This window comes from Carcharodon carcharias (assembly GCF_017639515.1).
Source record: "Carcharodon carcharias isolate sCarCar2 chromosome 37 unlocalized genomic scaffold, sCarCar2.pri SUPER_37_unloc_10, whole genome shotgun sequence".
Lineage (NCBI taxonomy): Eukaryota > Metazoa > Chordata > Chondrichthyes > Lamniformes > Lamnidae > Carcharodon > Carcharodon carcharias.
In genome coordinates, this window is record NW_024470759.1 from 70,190 (window position 1) to 92,135 (window position 21,946).

Here is a 21,946-nt window from a genome sequence, read left to right on the forward strand (position 1 = left end):
AGTCAGGGACATTGCGCGTGCTTCTGTTTTACCAGATCGTAACCCATGGAGATGAGACAGGCTCTGAAATCATCAGGTTCCATCTTTCCATTCCTCTTCTACGTTTCACCAAGAGGTCGAGTAAGATTGTTTTAAGAAAAAAAGAGAAATCACAATTAGTAACGGGTTTGGAGTGGAGTTTCTGTTTCTTCATCCTCACTCTGACAATGGTCTCTTGATTCAGCAACACTTGCGGTGCTGGGAAGATTTCTAGTTTCCATAGATCGGGAAAGATTGAACAGGCCGGGGCTCTTTCCTCTAGGAAAGAGAAGGCTGGGGGGGGTGGGGGGGGGTGGTGTGACCTGATCGAGCTGTTTAAAATGATGGAGGGGGTTTCAATAGGGTCGACTTAGAGAAGATGTTTCCTCTTATTGGGAGAGAGACCAGAACTAGGGGGCCCATCGATATAAGACAGTCACTAATAAATCCGATGGGAATTCAGGAGAAACTCCTTCACCCAGAGAGTGGGGAGAATGTGGGACTCGCTCCCACAGGGAGTGGTCGAGGGGAATAGTATCGATACATTTAAGGGGGAAGCTGGATAAACACATGAGGGAGAAAGGAGTAGAAGGATATGGTGATGGGGGGAGATGGAGAGGGGGGGTGGGAGGAGGCTCATGTGGGGCAGAAACACCAGCAGATGGGCCGAATGGCCTGATTCTGTGTTGGAATTGTGTGTGATGTAACAGTACTTTTAGAAAGAGAAATTTTTCAATCTATTTCATATCACAAGTATCTCTCTCTCTCCCCATGCCTCTCTCTCACTTTCCTTCTCTCTCCCCGGCTCTCTCCCTCTTTCCCCCATCGCCTTTCCCTCCCACCCTCTCTCACACCCATCTGTCTTTCTCTTCCCCTGTCTCTCTCTTTCCATCTCTCTCACCGTCTCTCTCTTTCTCACTGTCTCTCTCTCTCTCTCCCTATCTCTCTCCCTCTCTTGTCCCTGTCTTTCTCTCACCCTCACTTGCCCCCTCCTCTCTCTCTCCCCCTCTCCCTCTCTCCCCGTCTCTCTCCCTCTCTCTCTCCCTTCCTCTCTCTCTCCCGTCTCTCTCCCTCTCTCTCTCCCTTCCTCTCTCTCTCCCCCCTCTCTCTCTCTCCCTGTCTCTCTCCCTCCCTCTCTCTCCCCGTCTCTCTCCCTCTCTCTCTCCCCCTCTCTCTCCATGTCTCTATCTCTCTCTCCCCCTCTCTCTCTCCCCATCTCTCTCCCTCCCTCCTTTTATCTCTCTCTCCCCCCTCTCTCTCTCCATGTCTCTATCTCTCACTCCCTCTCTCTCTCTCCTTGTCTCTCTCTCTCTCCCCCATCACTCCCTCCCTCTCTCCTCACCCTGTCGAAATGGTTAAATGATGCTCTGAATTCGTTGAGTTGTTCCTGACTGATTCCCTTCGCATCCCGGGTCAGGATCTGATTTTCCACCTCGTTGATGGTCCGGGCGATGGTCGTCAGGAGCTGTTCCCAGCCCACACGGATATGCTGAGGGAGGAAGCAGGAAAGATCAGTCAACAGAACATCGATTCACAGCCAGAGTCCACTACACTCTTCAATTCCAGTCTAATATCAAACACTCCGAGGACAGGTGCAGCACGGGGTTAGATACAGAGTAAAGTTTCCTCAAAACCGTCCCCATCAAACACTCCCAGGACAGGTACAGCACGGGGTTAGATACAGAGTAAATCTCCCTCTACACCGTCCCCATCAAACACTCCCAGGACAGGTACAGCACGGGGTTAGATACAGAGTAAAGCTCCCTCTACACTGTCCCCATCAAACACTCCCAGGACAGGTACAGCACGGGGTTAGATACAGAGTAAATCTCCCTCTACACCGTCCCCATCAAACACTCCCAGGACAGGTACAGCACGGGGTTAGATACAGAGTCCAGAACAAGGGGGCAGAACCTTAAAATTTGACCCAGGCCATTTGGGGCGGTGTCAGGAAGCACCTCTTCACACAGAGGGGAGTGGAAATCGGGAACTCTCTCCCCCACCAAAAAGCTGTTGAGTCTAGGGGTCAATTGGAAATGTCAAAACTGAGTTTGATAGATTTTTGTTGGGTGAGGGGGTTAAGGGTTACGGAACCGAGGTGGGTAGATGGAGTTAAGATACAGATCAGCCACGATCTAACGCAATGGCAAGACAGGCTCGAGGAGGAGCTGAATGGCCTCCTCATGTTCCTACCTAACAGTTTTGAGCAGGGGCTGTCCTCCTCCTGTTTTGGTGTAACAGGCTTGAGAAGAGGCTGAATGGCCTCCTGCTGTTCCTATGCTCCTAGACTGGGTGTGTTAGCAATTCCCTCCCCTGAAGGACATGAGAGAAACCAATTGGGCCTTTTCACGAATCCAGAAGCTTCCATGGTCATTTTCTAAGGGCCAGCTGCTTGCCCTTTGAACTCTGACCTCCGGGTTGCCTGTCCAGTACCTCATTCACTGTCCTTACCTCCATGGTGTAGCTGGTGTGCTTGTTGTCGAAGATGAGTGCCTCCTGGATGAGTTGGTGGTCTCCCTCCAATTTGTCAATGTTTGACTTGTAGTTTATGATGTTCTGTTCGTACTGTTTCAAATGGTTCATCTGGTCCTCCAGAGACCCTGTGATGTCAATGGAAATGTGACCGATTTCCTGAAAAGTACAGAAAGGTCCAGTCAGCAGATAGCTCTCCACAGCAATGGACTCTCCACTCGCTCCCCACCACACTCAGCTTGTCTCAGAGATCACCTCATGCCCCATTACAAGGTGGTAGCATGGGCTAAATACGGAGTAAAGCTCCCTCTACACCGTCCCCATCAAACACTCCCAGGACAGGTACAGCACGGGGTTAGCTACAGAGTAAAGCTCCCTCTACACTGTCCCCATCAAACACTCCCAGGACAGGTACAGCACGGGGTTAGAAACAGAGTAAAGCTGCCTCTTACCTCCATCTTGGTTTGAATCCATGGCCCAATGACATTAGCCTGAGCTGCAAACTGGCGACGAAGCCGTTCATTGGCCTGTTGGCGGGCGAGTTCCTCCTGTAAGGTTTGGTCTCTGTGTGGTACAAGTGTCTTCACCTGTGGGCACAGCAATAGGAGAATTAGAACGAGCAGATATTTTATCAACTCTGGCCAGGAAGCTATAAACATACAGGAGACCATTCTGCCCATCACACTTCTGCCTGTCAATGAAATCCCAAATCCACTGCTCCCTCCCCATAGCCCTGTGTAAATCCCCAAACTAATCCCACTGTCCCGCTCTCTCCCCATAGCCCTGTATCAATCCCAAACTAATCCCACTGTCCCGCTCCCTCCCCATAGCCCTGTATCAATCCCAAACTAATCCCATTGTCCCACTCTCTCCCCATAGCCCTTTATCAATTCCAAACTAATCCCACTGCCCTGCTCTCTCCCCATAGCCCTGTATCAATCCCCAAACTAATCCCACTGTCCCACTCTCTCCCCATAGCCCTGTATCAATCCCCAAACTAATCCCACTGTCCCAATCCCTCCCCATAGCCCTGGAGCAATCCCCAAACTAATCCCACTGTCCCACTCTCTCTCCATAGCCCTGTATCAATCACCAAACTAATCCCACTACCCTGCTCTCTCCTCATAGCCCTGTATCAATCCCCAAACTAATCCCACTGTCCCACTCCCTCCCCATAGCCCTGTATCAATCCCCAAACTAATCCCACTGCCCCGCTCTCTCCTCATAGCCCTGTATCAATCCCCAAACTAATCCTACTGTCCCACTCCCTCCCCATAGACCTGTAGCAATCCCCAAACTAATCCCACTGTCCCACTCTCTCCCATAGCCCTGTATCAATCCCCAAACTAATCCCACTGTCCCACTCCCTCCCCATAGCCCTGTATCAATCCCAAACTAATCCCACTGTCCCGCTCCCTCCCCATAGCCCTGTATCAAAATCAAACTAATCCCATTGTCCCAATCTTTCCCCATAACCCTGTATCAATCTCCAATTAATCCCACTGTCCTACTCTCTCCCCATAGCCCTGTATCAATCCCCAAACTAATCCCACTGTCCCGCTCCCTCCCCATAGCCCTGTATCAATCCCCAAACTAATCCCACTGTCCCACTCTCTCCCCATAGCCCTGTATCAATCCCAAACTAATCCCACTGTCCTGCTCCCTCCCCATAGCCCTGTATCAATCCCAAACTAATCCCACTGCCCCACTCTCTCCCCATAGCCCTGTATCAATCCCCAAACTAATCCCACTGCCCCGCTCTCTCCCCATAGCCCTGTATCAATCCCAAACTAATCCCACTGTCCCACTCTCTCCCCATAGCCCTGTATCGATCCCAAACTAATCCAACTGCCCCACTCTCTCCCCATAGCCCTGTATCAATCCCAAACTAATCCCACAGTCCCGCTCTCTCCCCATAGCCCTGTATCAATCCCCAAACTAATCCCACTGTCCCACTCTCTCCCCATAGCCCTGTATCAATCCGAAACTAATCCCACTGTCCCACTCTCTCCCCATAGCCCTGTATCAATCACAAACTAATCCCACTGCCCCGCTCTCTCCCCATAGCCCTGTATCAATCCCCAAACTAATCCCACTGTCCCACTCTCTCCCCATAGCCCTGTATCAATCCGAAACTAATCCCACTGTCCCACTCTCTCCCCATAGCTCTGTATCAATCCCAAACTAATCCCACTGTCCCGCTCCCTCCCTATAGCCCAGTATCAATCCCCAAACTAATCCCACTGTCCCACTCTCTCCCCATAGCCCTGTATCAATCCCCAAACTAATCCAACTGTCCCGCTCCCTCCCCATAGCCCTGTATCAATCCCAAACTAATCCCACTGTCCAGCTCCCTCCCCATAGCCCTGTATCAATCCCCAAACTAAACCCACTGTCCCACTCACTCCCCATAGCCCTGTATCAATCCCAAACTAATCCCACTGTCCCGCTCCCTCCCCATAGCCCTGTATCAACCCCCAACCAAATCCCACTGTCCCACTCTCTCCCCATAGCCCTGTATCAATCCCAAACTAATCCCACTGTCCAGCTCCCTCCCCATAGCCCTGTATCAATCCCCAAACTAAACCCACTGTCCCACTCACTCCCCATAGCCCTGTATCAATCCCAAACTAATCCCACTGTCCCGCTCCCTCCCCATAACCCTGTATCAATCCCAAACTAATCCAACTGTCCCACTCTCTCCCCATAGCCCTGTATCAATCCCAAACTAATCCCACTGTCCTGCTCCCTCCCCATAGCCCTGTATCGATCCCAAACTAATCCCACTGCCCCACTCTCTCCCCCTAGCCCTGTATCAATCCCAAACTAATCCCACTGTCCTGCTCCCTCCCCATAGCCCAGCATCAATCCCAAACTAATCCCACTGTCCTGCTCCCTCCCCATAGCCCTGTATCAATCCCCAACCCAATCCCACTGTCCCACTCCCTCCCCATAGCCCTGTATCAATCCCAAACTAATCCCACTGCCCCACTCTCTCCCCATAGCCCTGTATCAATCCCAAACTAATCCCACTGCCCCACTCTCTCCCCATAGCCCTGTATCAATCCCAAACTAATCCCACTGCCCCGCTCCCTCCCCATAGCCCAGTATCAATCCCCAAACTAATCCCACTGTCCCACTCTCTCCCCATAGCCCTGTATCAATCCTCAAACTAATCCCATTGTCCCACTCTCTCCCCATAGCCCTGTATCAATCACAAACTAATCCCACTGCCCCGCTCTCTCCCCATAGCCCTGTATCAATCCCCAAACTAATGCCACTGTCCCACTCTCTCCCCATAGCCCTGTATCAATCCCCAAACTAATCCCACTGTCCCACTCTCTCCCCATAGCCCTGTATCAATCCCCAAACTAATCCCACCGCCCCACTCTCTCCCCATAGCCCTGTATCAATCCCAAACTAATCCCACTGTCCCACTCTCTCCCCATAGCCCTGTATCAATCCCAAACTAATCCCACTGTCCCACTCTCTCTCCATAGCCCTGTATCAATCACCAAACTAATCCCACTGCCCCGCTCTCTCCTCATAGCCCTGTATCAATCCCCAAACTTATCCCACTGTCCCACTCCCTCCCCATAGCCCTGTATCAATCCCCAAACTAATCCCACTGCCCCGCTCTCTCCTCATAGCCCTGTATCAATCCCCAAACTAATCCTACTGTCCCACTCCCTCCCCATAGCCCTGTAGCAATCCCCAAACTAATCCCACTGTCCCACTCTCTCCCATAGCCCTGTATCAATCCCCAAACTAATCCCACTGTCCCACTCCCTCCCCATAGCCCTGTATCAATCCCAAACTAATCCCACTGTCCCGCTCCCTCCCCATAGCCCTGTATCAATCCCAAACTAATCCCATTGTCCCGCTCCCTCCCCATAGCCCTGTATCAATCCCAAACTAATCCCACTGTCCCGCTCCCTCCCCATAGCCCTGTATCAATCCCAAACTAATCCCATTGTCCCACTCTCTCCCCATAACCCTGTATCAATACCCAATTAATCCCACTGTCCTACTCTCTCCCCATAGCCCTGTATTAATCCCAAACTAATCCCACTGTCCCACTCTCTCCCCATAGCCCTGTATCAATCCCCAAACTAATCCCACTGTCCCGCTCCCTCCCCATAGCCCTGTATCAATCGCAAACTAAACCCACTGTCCCGCTTCCTCCCCATTGCCCTGTATCAATCCCAAACTAATCCCACTGTCCCACTCTCTCCCCATAGCCCTGTATCAATCCCAAACTAATCCCACTGCCCCACTCTCTCCCCATAGCCCTGTATCAATCCCAAACTAATCCCACTGTCCTGCTCCCTCCCCATAGCCCTGTATCAATCCCAAACTAATCCCACTGCCCCACTCTCTCCCCATAGCCCTGTATCGATCCCAAACTAATCCCACTGCCCCACTCTCTCCCCATAGCCCTGTATCGATCCCAAACTAATCCCACTGCCCCACTCTCTCCCCATTGCCCTGTATCAATCCCAAACTAATCCCACTGCCCCGCTCCCTCCCCATAGCCCAGTATCAATCCCCAAACTAATCCCACTGTCCCACTCTCTCCCCATAGCTCTGTATCAATCCCAAACTAATTCCACTGTCCCGCTCCCTCCCCATAGCCCAGTATCAATCCCCAAACTAATCCCACTGTCCCACTCTCTCCCCATAGCCCTGTATCAATCCTCAAACTAATCCCATTGTCCCACTCTCTCCCCATAGCCCTGTATCAATCACAAACTAATCCCACTGCCCCGCTCTCTCCCCATAGCCCTGTATCAATCCCCAAACTAATCCCACTGCCCCACTCTCTCCCCATAGCTCTGTATCAATCCCAAACTAATCCCACTGTCCCGCTCCCTCCCCATAGCCCTGTATCAATCCCCAAACTAATGCCACTGTCCCACTCTCTCCCCATAGCCCTGTATCAATCCCCAAACTAATCCCACTGTCCCACTCTCTCCCCATAGCCCTGTATCAATCCCCAAACTAATCCCACCGCCCCACTCTCTCCCCATAGCCCTGTATCAATCCCAAACTAATCCCACTGTCCCACTCTCTCCCCATAGCCCTGTATCAATCCCAAACTAATCCCACTGTCCCACTCTCTCTCCATAGCCCTGTATCAATCCCAAACTAATCCCACTGTCCCACTCTCTCCCCATAGCCCTGTATCAATCCCAAACTAATCCCACTGTCCCACTCTCTCTCCATAGCCCTGTATCAGTCCCAAACTAATCCCACTGTCCTGCTCCCTCCCCATAGCCCTGTATCAATCACCAAACTAATCCCACTGCCCCGCTCTCTCCTCATAGCCCTGTATCAATCCCCAAACTAATCCCACTGTCCCACTCCCTCCCCATAGCCCTGTATCAATCCCCAAACTAATCCCACTGCCCCGCTCTCTCCTCATAGCCCTGTATCAATCCCCAAACTAATCCTAATGTCCCACTCCCTCCCCATAGCCCTGTAGCAATCCCCAAACTAATCCCACTGTCCCACTCTCTCCCATAGCCCTGTATCAATCCCCAAACTAATCCGACTGTCCCACTCCCTCCCCATAGCCCTGTATCAATCCCCAAACTAATCCCACTGTCCCACTCTCTCCCCATAGCCCTGTATCAATCCCAAACTAATCCCACTGTCCCGCTCCCTCCCCATAGCCCTGTATCAATCCCAAACTAATCCCATTGTCCCACTCTCTCCCCATAACCCTGTATCAATACCCAATTAATCCCACTTTCCTACTCTCTCCCCATAGCCCTGTATTAATCCCAAACTAATCCCACTGTCCCACTCTCTCCCCATAGCCCTGTATCAATCCCCAAACTAATCCCACTGTCCCGCTCCCTCCCCATAGCCCTGTATCAATCGCAAACTAAACCCACTGTCCCGCTTCCTCCCCATTGCCCTGTATCAATCCCAAACTAATCCCACTGTCCCACTCTCTCCCCATAGCCCTGTATCAATCCCAAACTAATCCCACTGCCCCACTCTCTCCCCATAGCCCTGTATCAATCCCAAACTAATCCCACTGTCCTGCTCCCTCCCCATAGCCCTGTATCAATCCCAAACTAATCCCACTGCCCCACTCTCTCCCCATAGCCCTGTATCGATCCCAAACTAATCCCACTGTCCCGCTCTCTCCCCATAGCTCTGTATCAATCCCAAACTAATCCCACTGTCCCGCTCCCTCCCCATAGCCCAGTATCAATCCCCAAACTAATCCCACTGTCCCACTCTCTCCCCATAGCTCTGTATCAATCCCAAACTAATCCCACTGTCCCGCTCCCTCCCCATAGCCCAGTATCAATCCCCAAACTAATCCCACTGTCCCACTCTCTCCCCATAGCCCTGTATCAATCCTCAAACTAATCCCATTGTCCCACTCTCTCCCCATAGCCCTGTATCAATCCCCAAACTAATCCCACTGCCCCACTCTCTCCCCATAGCCTGTATCAATCCCAAACTAATCCCACTGCCCCACTCTCTCCCCATAGCCTTGTATCAATCCCCAAACTAATCCCACTGCCCCGCTCTCTCCCCATAGCCCTGTATCAATCCCCAAACTAATCACACTGTCCCACTCTCGCCCCATAGCCCTGTATCAATCCCCAAACTAAACCCACTGTCCCACTCCCTCCCCATAGCCCTGTATCAATCCCCAAACTAATCCCACTGCCCCGCTCTCTCCTCATAGCCCTGTATCAATCCCCAAACTAATCCTACTGTCCCACTCCCTCCCCATAGCCCTGTATCAATCCCCAAACTAATCCCACTGTCCCACTCCCTCCCCATAGCCCTGTATCAATCCCAAACTAATCCCACTGTCCCGCTCCCTCCCCATAGCCCTGTATCAATCCCAAACTAATCCCATTGTCCCAATCTTTCCCCATAACCCTGTATCAATCTCCAATTAATCCCACTGTCCTACTCTCTCCCCATAGCCCTGTATCAATCCCAAACTAATCCCACTGTCCTGCTCCCTCCCCATACCCTGTATCAATCCCCAAACTAATCCCATTGTCCCACTCTCTCCCCATAGCCCTGTATCAATCCCCAAACTAATCCCACTGCCCCGCTCTCTCCCCATAGCCCTGTATCAATTCCCAAACTAATCTCACTGTCCCGCTCCCTCCCCATAGCCCTGTATCAATCCCCAAACTAATCCCACTGTCCCACTCTCTCCCCATAGCCCTGTATCAATCCCAAACTAATCCCACTGCCCCACTCTCTCCCCATAGCCCTGTATCAATCCCAAACTAATCCCACTGTCCTGCTCCCTCCCCATAGCCCTGTATCAATCCCAAACTAATCCCACTGCACCACTCTCTCCCCATAGCCCTGTATCAATCCCCAAACTAATCCCACTGTCCCACTCTCTCCCCATAGCCCTGTATCAATCCCAAACTAATCCCACTGTCCCACTCTCTCCCCATAGCCCTGTATCAATCCCCAAACTAATCCAACTGCCCCACTCTCTCCCCATAGCCCTGTATCGATCCCAAACTAATCCCACAGTCCCGCTCTCTCCCCATAGCCCTGTATCAATCCCCAAACTAATCCCACTGTCCCACTCTCTCCCCATAGCCCTGTATCAATCCGAAACTAATCCCACTGTCCCACTCTCTCCCCATAGCCCTGTATCAATCACAAACTAATCCCACTGCCCCGCTCTCTCCCCATAGCCCTGTATCAATCCCCAAACTAATCTCACTGCCCCACTCTCTCCCCATAGCTCTGTATCAATCCCAAACTAATCCCACTGTCCCGCTCCCTCCCTATAGCCCAGTATCAATCCCCAAACTAATCCCACTGTCCCACTCTCTCCCCATAGCCCTGTATCAATCCTCAAACTAATCCCATTGTCCCGCTCCCTCCCCATAGCCCTATATCAATCCCCAAACTAAACCCACTGTCCCACTCACTCCCCAAAGCCCTGTATCAATCCCAAACTAATCCCACTGTCCCGCTCCCTCCCCATAGCCCTGTATCAATCCCCAACCCAATCCCACTGTCCCACTCCCTCCCCATAGCCCTGTATCAATCCCCAAACTAATCCAACTGTCCCACTCTCTCCCCATAGCCCTGTGTCAATCCCAAACTAATCCCACTGCCCCACTCTCTCCCCCAGCCCTGTATCAATCCCAAACTAATCCCACTGTCCTGCTCCCTCCCCATAGCCCAGCATCAATCCCAAACTAATCCCACTGTCCTGCTCCCTCCCCATAGCCCTGTATCAATCCCCAACCCAATCCCACTGTCCCACTCCCTCCCCATAGCCCTGTATCGATCACAAACTAATCCCACTGCCCCGCTCTCTCCCCATAGCCCAGTATCAATCCCCAAACTAATCCCACTGTCCCACTCTCTCCCCATAGCCCTGTATCAATCACAAACTAATCCCACTGTCCCACTCCCTCCCCATAGCTCTGTATCAATCCCAAATTAATCCCACTGCCCCGCTCCCTCCCCATAGCCCTGTATCAATCCCCAAACTAATCCCACTGTCCCACTCCCTCCCCATAGCCCTGTAGCAATCCCCAAACTAATCCCACTGTCCCCCTCTCTCCCATAGCCCTGTATCAATCCCCAAACTAATCCCATTGTCCCACTCTCTCCCCATAACCCTGTATCAATCCCCAATTAATCCCACTGTCCTACTCTCTCCCCATAGCCCTGTATTAATCCCAAACTAATCCCACTGTCCCACTCTCTCCCCATAGCCCTGTATCAATCCCCAAACTAATCCCACTGTCCCGCTCACTCCCCATAGCCCTGTATCAATCGCAAACTAAACCCACTGTCCCGCTTCCTCCCCATTGCCCTGTATCAATCCCAAACTAATCCCACTGTCCCACTCTCTCCCCATAGCCCTGTATCAATTCCCAAACTAATCCCACTGTCCCGCTCCCTCCCCATAGCCCTGTATCAATCCCCAAACTAATCCCACTGTCCCGCTTTCTCCCCATAGCCCTGTATCAATCCCAAACTAATCCCATTGCCCCACTCTCTCCCCATAGCCCTGTATCAATCCCAAACTAATCCCACTGTCCTGCTCTCTCCCCATAGCCCTGTATCAATCCCAAACTAATCCCACTGCCCCACTCTCTCCCCATAGCCCTGTATCAATCCCAAACTAATCCCACTGCCCCACTCTCTCCCCATAGCCCTGTATCAATCCCCAAACTAATCCCATTGTCCCACTCTCTCCCCATAGCCCTGTATCGATCCCAAACTAATCCCACTGCCCCACTCTCTCCCCATAGCCTTGTATCAATCCCAAACTAATCCCACTGCCCCGCTCTCTCCCCATAGCCCTGTATCAATCCCCAAACTAATCACACTGTCCCACTCTCTCCCCATAGCCCTGTATCAATCCCCAAACTAAACCCACTGTCCCACTCCCTCCCCATAGCCCTGTATCAATCCCCAAACTAATCCCACTGCCCCGCTCTCTCCTCATAGCCCTGTATCAATCCCCAAACTAATCCTACTGTCCCACTCCCTCCCCATAGCCCTGTAGCAATCCCCAAACTAATCCCACTGTCCCACTCTCTCCCATAGCCCTGTATCAATCCCCAAACTAATCCCACTGTCCCACTCCCTCCCCATAGCCCTGTATCAATCCCAAACTAATCCCACTGTCCCGCTCCCTCCCCATAGCCCTGTATCAATCCCATACTAATCCCATTGTCCCAATCTTTCCCCATAACCCTGTATCAATCTCCAATTAATCCCACTGTCCTACTCTCTCCCCATAGCCCTGTATCAATCCCAAACTAATCCCACTGTCCTGCTCCCTCCCCATACCCTGTATCAATCCCCAAACTAATCCCATTGTCCCACTCTCTCCCCATAGCCCTGTATCAATCCCCAAACTAATCCCACTGCCCCGCTCTCTCCCCATAGCCCTGTATCAATTCCCAAACTAATCCCACTGTCCCGCTCCCTCCCCATAGCCCTGTATCAATCCCCAAACTAATCCCACTGTCCCATTCTCTCCCCATAGCCCTGTATCAATCCCAAACTAATCCCACTGTCCCACTCTCTCCCCATAGCCCTGTATCAATTCCAAATTAATCCCACTGCCCCACTCTCTCCCCATAGCCCTCTATCAATCCCGAACTAATCCCACTGCCCTACTGTCTCCCCAGAGCCCAGTATCAATCCCAAACTAATCCCATTGTCAAGTTCTCTCCCCATAGCCCTGTATCAATCCCAAACTAATCCCATTGTCCCACTCTCTCCCCATAGCCCTGTATCAATCCCCAAACTAATCCCACTGTCCCACTCTCTCCCCATAGCCCTGTATCAATCCCAAACTAATCCCACTGTCCCACTCTCTCCCCATAGCCCTGTATCAATCCCAAACTAATCCAACTGCCCCACTCTCTCCCCATAGCCCTGTATCGATCCCAAACTAATCCCACAGTCCCGCTCTCTCCCCATAGCCCTGTATCAATTCCAAACTAATCCCACTGTCCCACTCTCTCCCCATAATCCAGTACCAAACCAAAACTAATCCCACTGTCCCGCTCTCTCCCCATAGCCCTGTATCAATCCCAAACTAATCCCATTGTCCCACTCTCTCCCCATCTCCCTGTATCAATCTCCAAACTAATCCCACTGCACCGCTCTCTCCCCATAGCCCTGTATCAATCCCAAACTAATCTCACTGTCCTGCTCCCTCCCCATACCCTGTATCAATCCCCAAACTAATCCCACTTGTCCCACTCTCTCCCCATAGCCCTGTATCAATCCCCAAACTAATCCCACTGCCCCGCTCTCTCCCCATAGCCCTGTATCAATTCCCAAACTAATCTCACTGTCCCGCTCCCTCCCCATAGCCCTGTATCAATCCCCAAACTAATCCCACTGTCCCACTCTCTCCCCATAGCCCTGTATCAATCCCAAACTAATCCCACTGCCCCGCTCTCTCCCCATAGCCCTGTATCAATCCCAAACTAATCCCACTGTCCCCACTCTCTCCCCATAGCCCTGTATCGATCCCAAACTAATCCAACTGCCCCACTCTCTCCCCATAGCCCTGTATCGATCCCAAACTAATCCCACAGTCCCGCTCTCTCCCCATAGCCCTGTATCAATCCCCAAACTAATCCCACTGTCCCACTCCCTCCCCATAGCCCTGTATCAATCCCAAACTAATCCCACTGTCCCGCTCCCTCCCCATAGCCCTGTATCAATCCCAAACTAATCCCATTGTCCCAATCTTTCCCCATAACCCTGTATCAATCTCCAATTAATCCCACTGTCCTACTCTCTCCCCATAGCCCTGTATCAATCCCAAACTAATCCCACTGTCCTGCTCCCTCCCCATACCCTGTATCAATCCCCAAACTAATCCCATTGTCCCACTCTCTCCCCATAGCCCTGTATCAATCCCCAAACTAATCCCACTGCCCCGCTCTCTCCCCATAGCCCTGTATCAATTCCCAAACTAATCTCACTGTCCCGCTCCCTCCCCATAGCCCTGTATCAATCCCCAAACTAATCCCACTGTCCCACTCTCTCCCCATAGCCCTGTATCAATCCCAAACTAATCCCACTGCCCCACTCTCTCCCCATAGCCCTGTATCAATCCCAAACTAATCCCACTGTCCTGCTCCCTCCCCATAGCCCTGTATCAATCCCAAACTAATCCCACTGCCCCACTCTCTCCCCATAGCCCTGTATCAATCCCCAAACTAATCCCACTGTCCCACTCTCTCCCCATAGCCCTGTATCAATCCCAAACTAATCCCACTGTCCCACTCTCTCCCCATAGCCCTGTATCAATCCCCAAACTAATCCAACTGCCCCACTCTCTCCCCATAGCCCTGTATCGATCCCAAACTAATCCCACAGTCCCGCTCTCTCCCCATAGCCCTGTATCAATCCCCAAACTAATCCCACTGTCCCACTCTCTCCCCATAGCCCTGTATCAATCCGAAACTAATCCCACTGTCCCACTCTCTCCCCATAGCCCTGTATCAATCCCCAAAATAATCCCACTGTCCCACACTTCCCCACAGCCCTGTATCAATCCCCAAACTAATCTCACTGCCCCAATCTCTCCCCATAACCCTGTATCATTCCGAAACTAATCACACTGTCCCCGCTCCTCCCTATAGCCCAGTATCAATCCCCAAACTAATCCCACTGTCCCACTCTCTCCCCATAGCCCTGTATCAATCCTCAAACTAATCCCATTGTCCCGCTCCCTCCCCATAGCCCTATATCAATCCCCAAACTAAACCCACTGTCCCACTCACTCCCCAAAGCCCTGTATCAATCCCAAACTAATCCCACTGTCCTGCTCCCTCCCCATAGCCCTGTATCAATCCCCAACCCAATCCCACTGTCCCACTCCCTCCCCATAGCCCTGTATCAATCCCCAAACTAATCCAACTGTCCCACTCTCTCCCCATAGCCCTGTGTCAATCCCAAACTAATCCCACTGCCCCACTCTCTCCCCCAGCCCTGTATCAATCCCAAACTAATCCCACTGTCCTGCTCCCTCCCCATAGCCCAGCATCAATCCCAAACTAATCCCACTGTCCTGCTCCCTCCCCATAGCCCTGTATCAATCCCCAACCCAATCCCACTGTCCCACTCCCTCCCCATAGCCCTGTATCGATCCCAAACTAATCCCACTGCCCCACTCTCTCCCCATAGTTCTGTATCGATCCCAAACTAATCCCACTGTCCCGCTCTCTCCCCATAGCTCTGTATCAATCCCAAACTAATCCCACGGTCCCGCTCCCTCCCCATAGCCCAGTATCAATCCCCAAACTAATCCCACTGTCCCACTCTCTCCCCATAGCCCTGTATCAATCCTCAAACTAATCCCATTGTCCCACTCTCTCCCCATAGCCCTGTATCAATCACAAACTAATCCCACTGCCCCGCTCTCTCCCCATAGCCCAGTATCAATCCCCAAACTAATCCCACTGTCCCACTCTCTCCCCATAGCCCTGTATCAATCACAAACTAATCCCACTGTCCCACTCCCTCCCCATAGCTCTGTATCAATCCCAAACTAATCCCACTGCCCCGCTCCCTCCCCATAGCCCTGTATCAATCCCCAAACTAATCCCACTGTCCCACTCCCTCCCCATAGCCCTGTAGCAATCCCCAAACTAATCCCACTGTCCCACTCTCTCCCATAGCCCTGTATCAATCCCCAAACTAATCCCACTGTCCCACTCCCTCCCCATAACCCTGTATCAATCCCCAAACTAATCCCACTGCCCCGCTCTCTCCCCATAGCCCTGTATCAATCCCCAAACTAATCCCATTGTCCCACTCTCTCCCCATAACCCTGTATCAATCCCCAATTAATCCCACTGTCCTACTCTCTCCCCATAGCCCTGTATTAATCCCAAACTAATCCCACTGTCCCACTCTCTCCCCATAGCCCTGTATCAATCCCAAACTAATCCCACTGTCCCACTCTCTCCCCATAGCCCTGTATCAATTCCCAAACTAATCCCACTGTCCCGCTCCCTCCCCATAGCCCTGTATCAATCCCCAAACTAATCCCACTGTCCCGCTCCCTCCCCATAGCCCTGTATCAATCTCCAATTAATCCCACTGTCCTACTCTCTCCCCATAGCCCTGTATCAATCCCAAACTAATCCCACTGTCCTGCTCCCTCCCCATACCCTGTATCAATCCCCAAACTAATCCCATTGTCCCACTCTCTCCCCATAGCCCTGTATCAATCCCCAAACTAATCCCACTGCCCCGCTCTCTCCCCATAGCCCTGTATCAATTCCCAAACTAATCTCACTGTCCCGCTCCCTCCCCATAGCCCTGTATCAATCCCCAAACTAATCCCACTGTCCCACTCTCTCCCCATAGCCCTGTATCAATCCCAAACTAATCCCACTGCCCCACTCTCTCCCCATAGCCCTGTATCAATCCCAAACTAATCCCACTGTCCTGCTCCCTCCCCATAGCCCTGTATCAATCCCAAACTAATCCCACTGCCCCACTCTCTCCCCATAGCCCTGTATCTATCCCCAAACTAATCCCACTGTCCCACTCTCTCCCCATAGCCCTGTATCAATCCCAAACTAATCCCACTGTCCCACTCTCTCCCCATAGCCCTGTATCAATCCCCAAACTAATCCAACTGCCCCACTCTCTCCCCATAGCCCTGTATCGATCCCAAACTAATCCCACAGTCCCGCTCTCTCCCCATAGCCCTGTATCAATCCCCAAACTAATCCCACTGTCCCACTCTCTCCCCATAGCCCTGTATCAATCCGAAACTAATCCCACTGTCCCACTCTCTCCCCATAGCCCTGTATCAATCACAAACTAATCCCACTGCCCCGCTCTCTCCCCATAGCCCTGTATCAATCCCCAAACTAATCTCACTGCCCCACTCTCTCCCCATAGCTCTGTATCAATCCCAAACTAATCCCACTGTCCCGCTCCCTCCCTATAGCCCAGTATCAATCCCCAAACTAATCCCACTGTCCCACTCTCTCCCCATAGCCCTGTATCAATCCTCAAACTAATCCCATTGTCCCGCTCCCTCCCCATAGCCCTATATCAATCCCCAAACTAAACCCACTGTCCCACTCACTCCCCAAAGCCCTGTATCAATCCCAAACTAATCCCACTGTCCTGCTCCCTCCCCATAGCCCTGTATCAATCCCCAACCCAATCCCACTGTCCCACTCCCTCCCCATAGCCCTGTATCAATCCCCAAACTAATCCAACTGTCCCACTCTCTCCCCATAGCCCTGTGTCAATCCCAAACTAATCCCACTGCCCCACTCTCTCCCCCAGCCCTGTATCAATCCCAAACTAATCCCACTGTCCTGCTCCCTCCCCATAGCCCAGCATCAATCCCAAACTAATCCCACTGTCCCTGCTCCCTCCCCATAGCCCTGTATCAATCCCCAACCCAATCCCACTGTCCCACTCCCTCCCCATAGCCCTGTATCGATCCCAAACTAATCCCACTGCCCCACTCTCTCCCCATAGTTCTGTATCGATCCCAAACTAATCCCACTGTCCCGCTCTCTCCCCATAGCTCTGTATCAATCCCAAACTAATCCCACGGTCCCGCTCCCTCCCCATAGCCCAGTATCAATCCCCAAACTAATCCCACTGTCCCACTCTCTCCCCATAGCCCTGTATCAATCCTCAAACTAATCCCATTGTCCCACTCTCTCCCCATAGCCCTGTATCAATCACAAACTAATCCCACTGCCCCGCTCTCTCCCCATAGCCCAGTATCAATCCCCAAACTAATCCCACTGTCCCACTCTCTCCCCATAGCCCTGTATCAATCACAAACTAATCCCACTGTCCCACTCCCTCCCCATAGCTCTGTATCAATCCCAAACTAATCCCACTGCCCCGCTCCCTCCCCATAGCCCTGTATCAATCCCCAAACTAATCCCACTGTCCCACTCCCTCCCCATAGCCCTGTAGCAATCCCCAAACTAATCCCACTGTCCCACTCTCTCCCCATAGCCCTGTATCAATCCCCAAACTAATCCCATTGTCCCACTCTCTCCCCATAACCCTGTATCAATCCCCAATCTAATCCCACTGTCCTACTCTCTCCCCATAGCCCTGTATAATCCCAAACTAATCCCACTGTCCCACTCTCTCCCCATAGCCCTGTATCAATCCCAAACTAATCCCACTGTCCCACTCTCTCCCCATAGCCCTGTATCAATTCCCAAATAATCCCACTGTCCCGCTCCCTCCCCATAGCCCTGTATCAATCCCCAAACAAATCCCACTGTCCCGCTCCCTCCCCATAGCCCTGTATCAATCGCAAACTAAACCCACTGTCCCGCTTCCTCCCCATTGCCCTGTATCAATCCCAAACTAATCCCACTGTCCCACTCTCTCCCCATAGCCCTGTATCAATTCCCAAACTAATCCCACTGTCCCGCTCCCTCCCCATAGCCCTGTATCAATCCCCAAACTAATCCCACTGTCCCACTCCCTCCCCATAGCCCTGTATCAATCCCAAACTAATCCCACTGCCCCACTCTCTCCCCATAGCCCTGTATCAATCCCAAACTAATCCCACTGTCCTGCTCCCTCCCCATAGCCCTGTATCAATCCCAAACTAATCCCACTGCCCCACTCTCTCCCCATAGCCCTGTATCAATCCCAAACTAATCCCACTGCCCCACTCTCTCCCCATAGCCCTGTATCAATCCCCAAACTAATCCCATTGTCCCACTCTCTCCCCATAGCCCTGTATCGATCCCAAACTAATCCCACTGCCCCACTCTCTCCCCATAGCCCTGTATCAATCCCAAACTAATCCCACTGCCCCGCTCTCTCCCCATAGCCCTGTATCAATCCCCAAACTAATCACACTGTCCCACTCTCTCCCCATAGCCCTGTATCAATCCCCAAACTAATCCCACTGTCCCACACTCTCCCCATAGCCCTGTATCATTCCCCAAACTAATCCCACTGCCCCGCTCTCTCCCCATAGCCCTGTATCAATCCCCAAACTAATCCTACTGTCCCACTCCCTCCCCATAGCCCTGTAGCAATCCCCAAACTAATCCCACTGTCCCACTCTCTCCCATAGCCCTGTATCAATCCCCAAACTAATCCCACTGTCCCACTCCCTCCCCATAGCCCTGTATCAATCCCAAACTAATCCCACTGTCCCGCTCCCTCCCCATAGCCCTGTATCAATCCCAAACTAATCCCATTGTCCCAATCTTTCCCATAACCCTGTATCAATCTCCAATTAATCCCACTGTCCTACTCTCTCCCCATAGCCCTGTATCAATCCCAAACTAATCCCACTGTCCTGCTCCCTCCCCATACCCTGTATCAATCCCCAAACTAATCCCATTGTCCCACTCTCTCCCCATAGCCCTGTATCAATCCCCAAACTAATCCCACTGCCCCGCTCTCTCCCCATAGCCCTGTATCAATTCCCAAACTAATCCCACTGTCCCGCTCCCTCCCCATAGCCCTGTATCAATCCCCAAACTAATCCCACTGTCCCACTCTCTCCCCATAGCCCTGTATCAATCCCAAACTAATCCCACTGTCCCAATCTCTCCCCATAGCCCTGTATCGATCCCAAATTAATCCCACTGCCCCACTCTCTCCCCATAGCCCTGTATCAATCCCAAACTAATCCCACTGCCCCACTCTCTCCCCATAGCCCTGTATCAATCCCAAACTAATCCCACTGTCCTGCTCCCTCCCCACAGCCCTGTATCAATCCCAAACTAATCCCACTGCCCCACTCTCTCCCCATAGCCCTGTATCAATCCCCAAACTAATCCCACTGTCCCACTCTCTCCCCATAGCCCTGTATCAATCCCAAACTAATCCCACTGTCCCGCTCTCTCCCCATAGCCCTGTATCGATCCCAAACTAATCCAACTGCCCCACTCTCTCCCCATAGCCCTGTATCGATCCCAAACTAATCCCACAGTCCCGCTCTCTCCCCATAGCCCTGTATCAATCCCCAAACTAATCCCACTGTCCCACTCTCTCCCCATAGCCCTGTATCAATCCGAAACTAATCCCACTGTCCCACTCTCTCCCCATAGCCCTGTATCAATCACAAACTAATCCCACTGCCCCGCTCTCTCCCCATAGCCCTGTATCAATCCCCAAACTAATCTCACTGCCCCACTCTCTCCCCATAGCTCTGTATCAATCCCAAACTAATCCCACTGTCCCGCTCCCTCCCTATAGCCCAGTATCAATCCCCAAACTAATCCCACTGTCCCACTCCCTCCCCATAGCCCTGTATCAATCCTCAAACTAATCCCATTGTCCCGCTCCCTCCCCATAGCCCTGTATCAATCCCCAAACTAATCCCACTGTCCCACTCCCTCCCCATAGCCCTGTATCGATCCCAAACTAATCCCACTGTCCCACTCCCTCCCCATAGCCCTGTATCGATCCCAAACTAATCCCACTGTCCTGCTCCCTCCCCATAGCCCTGTATCGATCCCAAACTAATCCCACTGCCCCACTCTCTCCCCATAGCCCTGTATCAATCCCAAACTAATCCCACTGTCCTGCTCCCTCCCCATAGCCCAGCATCAATCCCAAACTAATCCCACTGTCCTGCTCCCTCCCCATAGCCCTGTATCAATCCCCAACCCAATCCCACTGTCCCGCTCTCTCCCCATAGCCCTGTATCGATCCCAAACTAATCCCACTGCCCCACTCTCTCCCCATAGCCCTGTATCAATCCCAAACTAATCCCACTGTCCTGCTCCCTCCCCATAGCCCTGTATCAATCCCCAACCCAATCCCACTGTCCCGCTCTCTCCCCATAGCCCTGTATCGATCCCAAACTAATCCCACTGCCCCACTCTCTCCCCATAGCCCTGTATCAATCCCAAACTAATCCCACTGCCCCACTCTCTCCCCATAGCCCTGTATCAATCCCAAACTAATCCCACTGTCCCGCTCTCTCCCCATAGCCCTGTATCAATCCCCAAACTAATCCCACTGCCCCGCTCTCTCCCCATAGCCCTGTATCAATCCCAAACTAATCCCACTGCCCCGCTCCCTCCCCATAGCCCAGTATCAATCCCCAAACTAATCCCACTGTCCCACTCTCTCCCCATAGCCCTGTATCAATCCCCAAACTAATCCCACTGTCCCACTCTCTCCCCATAGCCCTGTATCAATCCCCAAACTAATCCCACTGTCCTGCTCCCTCCCCATAGCCCTGTATCAATCCCAAACTAATCCCACTGTCCCGCTCCCTCCCCATAGCCCTGTATCAATCCCCAAACTAATCCCACTGTCCCACTCACTCCCCATAGCCCTGTATCAATCCCCAAACTAATGCCATTGTCCCACTCTCTCCCCATAGCCCTGTATCAATCCCCAAACTAATCCCACTGTCCCACTCTCTCCCCATAGCCCTGTATCAATCCCCAAACTAATCCCACCGCCCCACTCTCTCCCCATAGCCCTGTATCAATCCCAAACTAATCCCACTGTCCCACTCTCTCCCCATAGCCCTGTATCAATCCCAAACTAATCCCACTGTCCCACTCTCTCTCCATAGCCCTGTATCAATCACCAAACTAATCCCACTGCCCCGCTCTCTCCTCATAGCCCTGTATCAATCCCCAAACTAATCCCACTGTCCCACTCCCTCCCCATAGCCCTGTATCAATCCCCAAACTAATCCCATTGTCCCACTCTCTCCCCATAGCCCTGTATCAATCCCAAACTAATCCCCCTGCCCCACTCTCTCCCCATAGCCCTGTATTAATCCCAAACTAATCCCACTGTCCCACTCTCTCCCCATAGCCCTGTATCATTCCCCAAACTAATCCCAATGCCCCGCTCACTCCCCATCTCCCTATATCAATCCCAAACTAATCCCACTGTCCCACTCTCTCCCCATAGCCCTGTATCAATCCCCAAACTAAACCCACTGTCCCGCTTCCTC

At 52.2% G+C, this 21,946-nt stretch overlaps 1 protein-coding gene across 1 annotated transcript in view; it reads right to left on the bottom strand.

Moving 5' to 3' along the window:
- The window catches only part of LOC121274666 (alpha-actinin-2), a 179,480-nt gene that overhangs the window by 6,203 nt on the left and 151,331 nt on the right, over nt 1–21,946 (bottom strand). Inside the window, exons 16-19 of the mRNA XM_041181958.1 lie at nt 2,943–3,077; nt 2,470–2,649; nt 1,361–1,507; nt 33–98 (exon numbers count right to left, since the gene is read on the bottom strand). Coding sequence (XP_041037892.1) covers nt 33–98; nt 1,361–1,507; nt 2,470–2,649; nt 2,943–3,077 — 528 coding nt within the window. The remainder of the gene's footprint in view (nt 1–32; nt 99–1,360; nt 1,508–2,469; nt 2,650–2,942; nt 3,078–21,946) is intronic.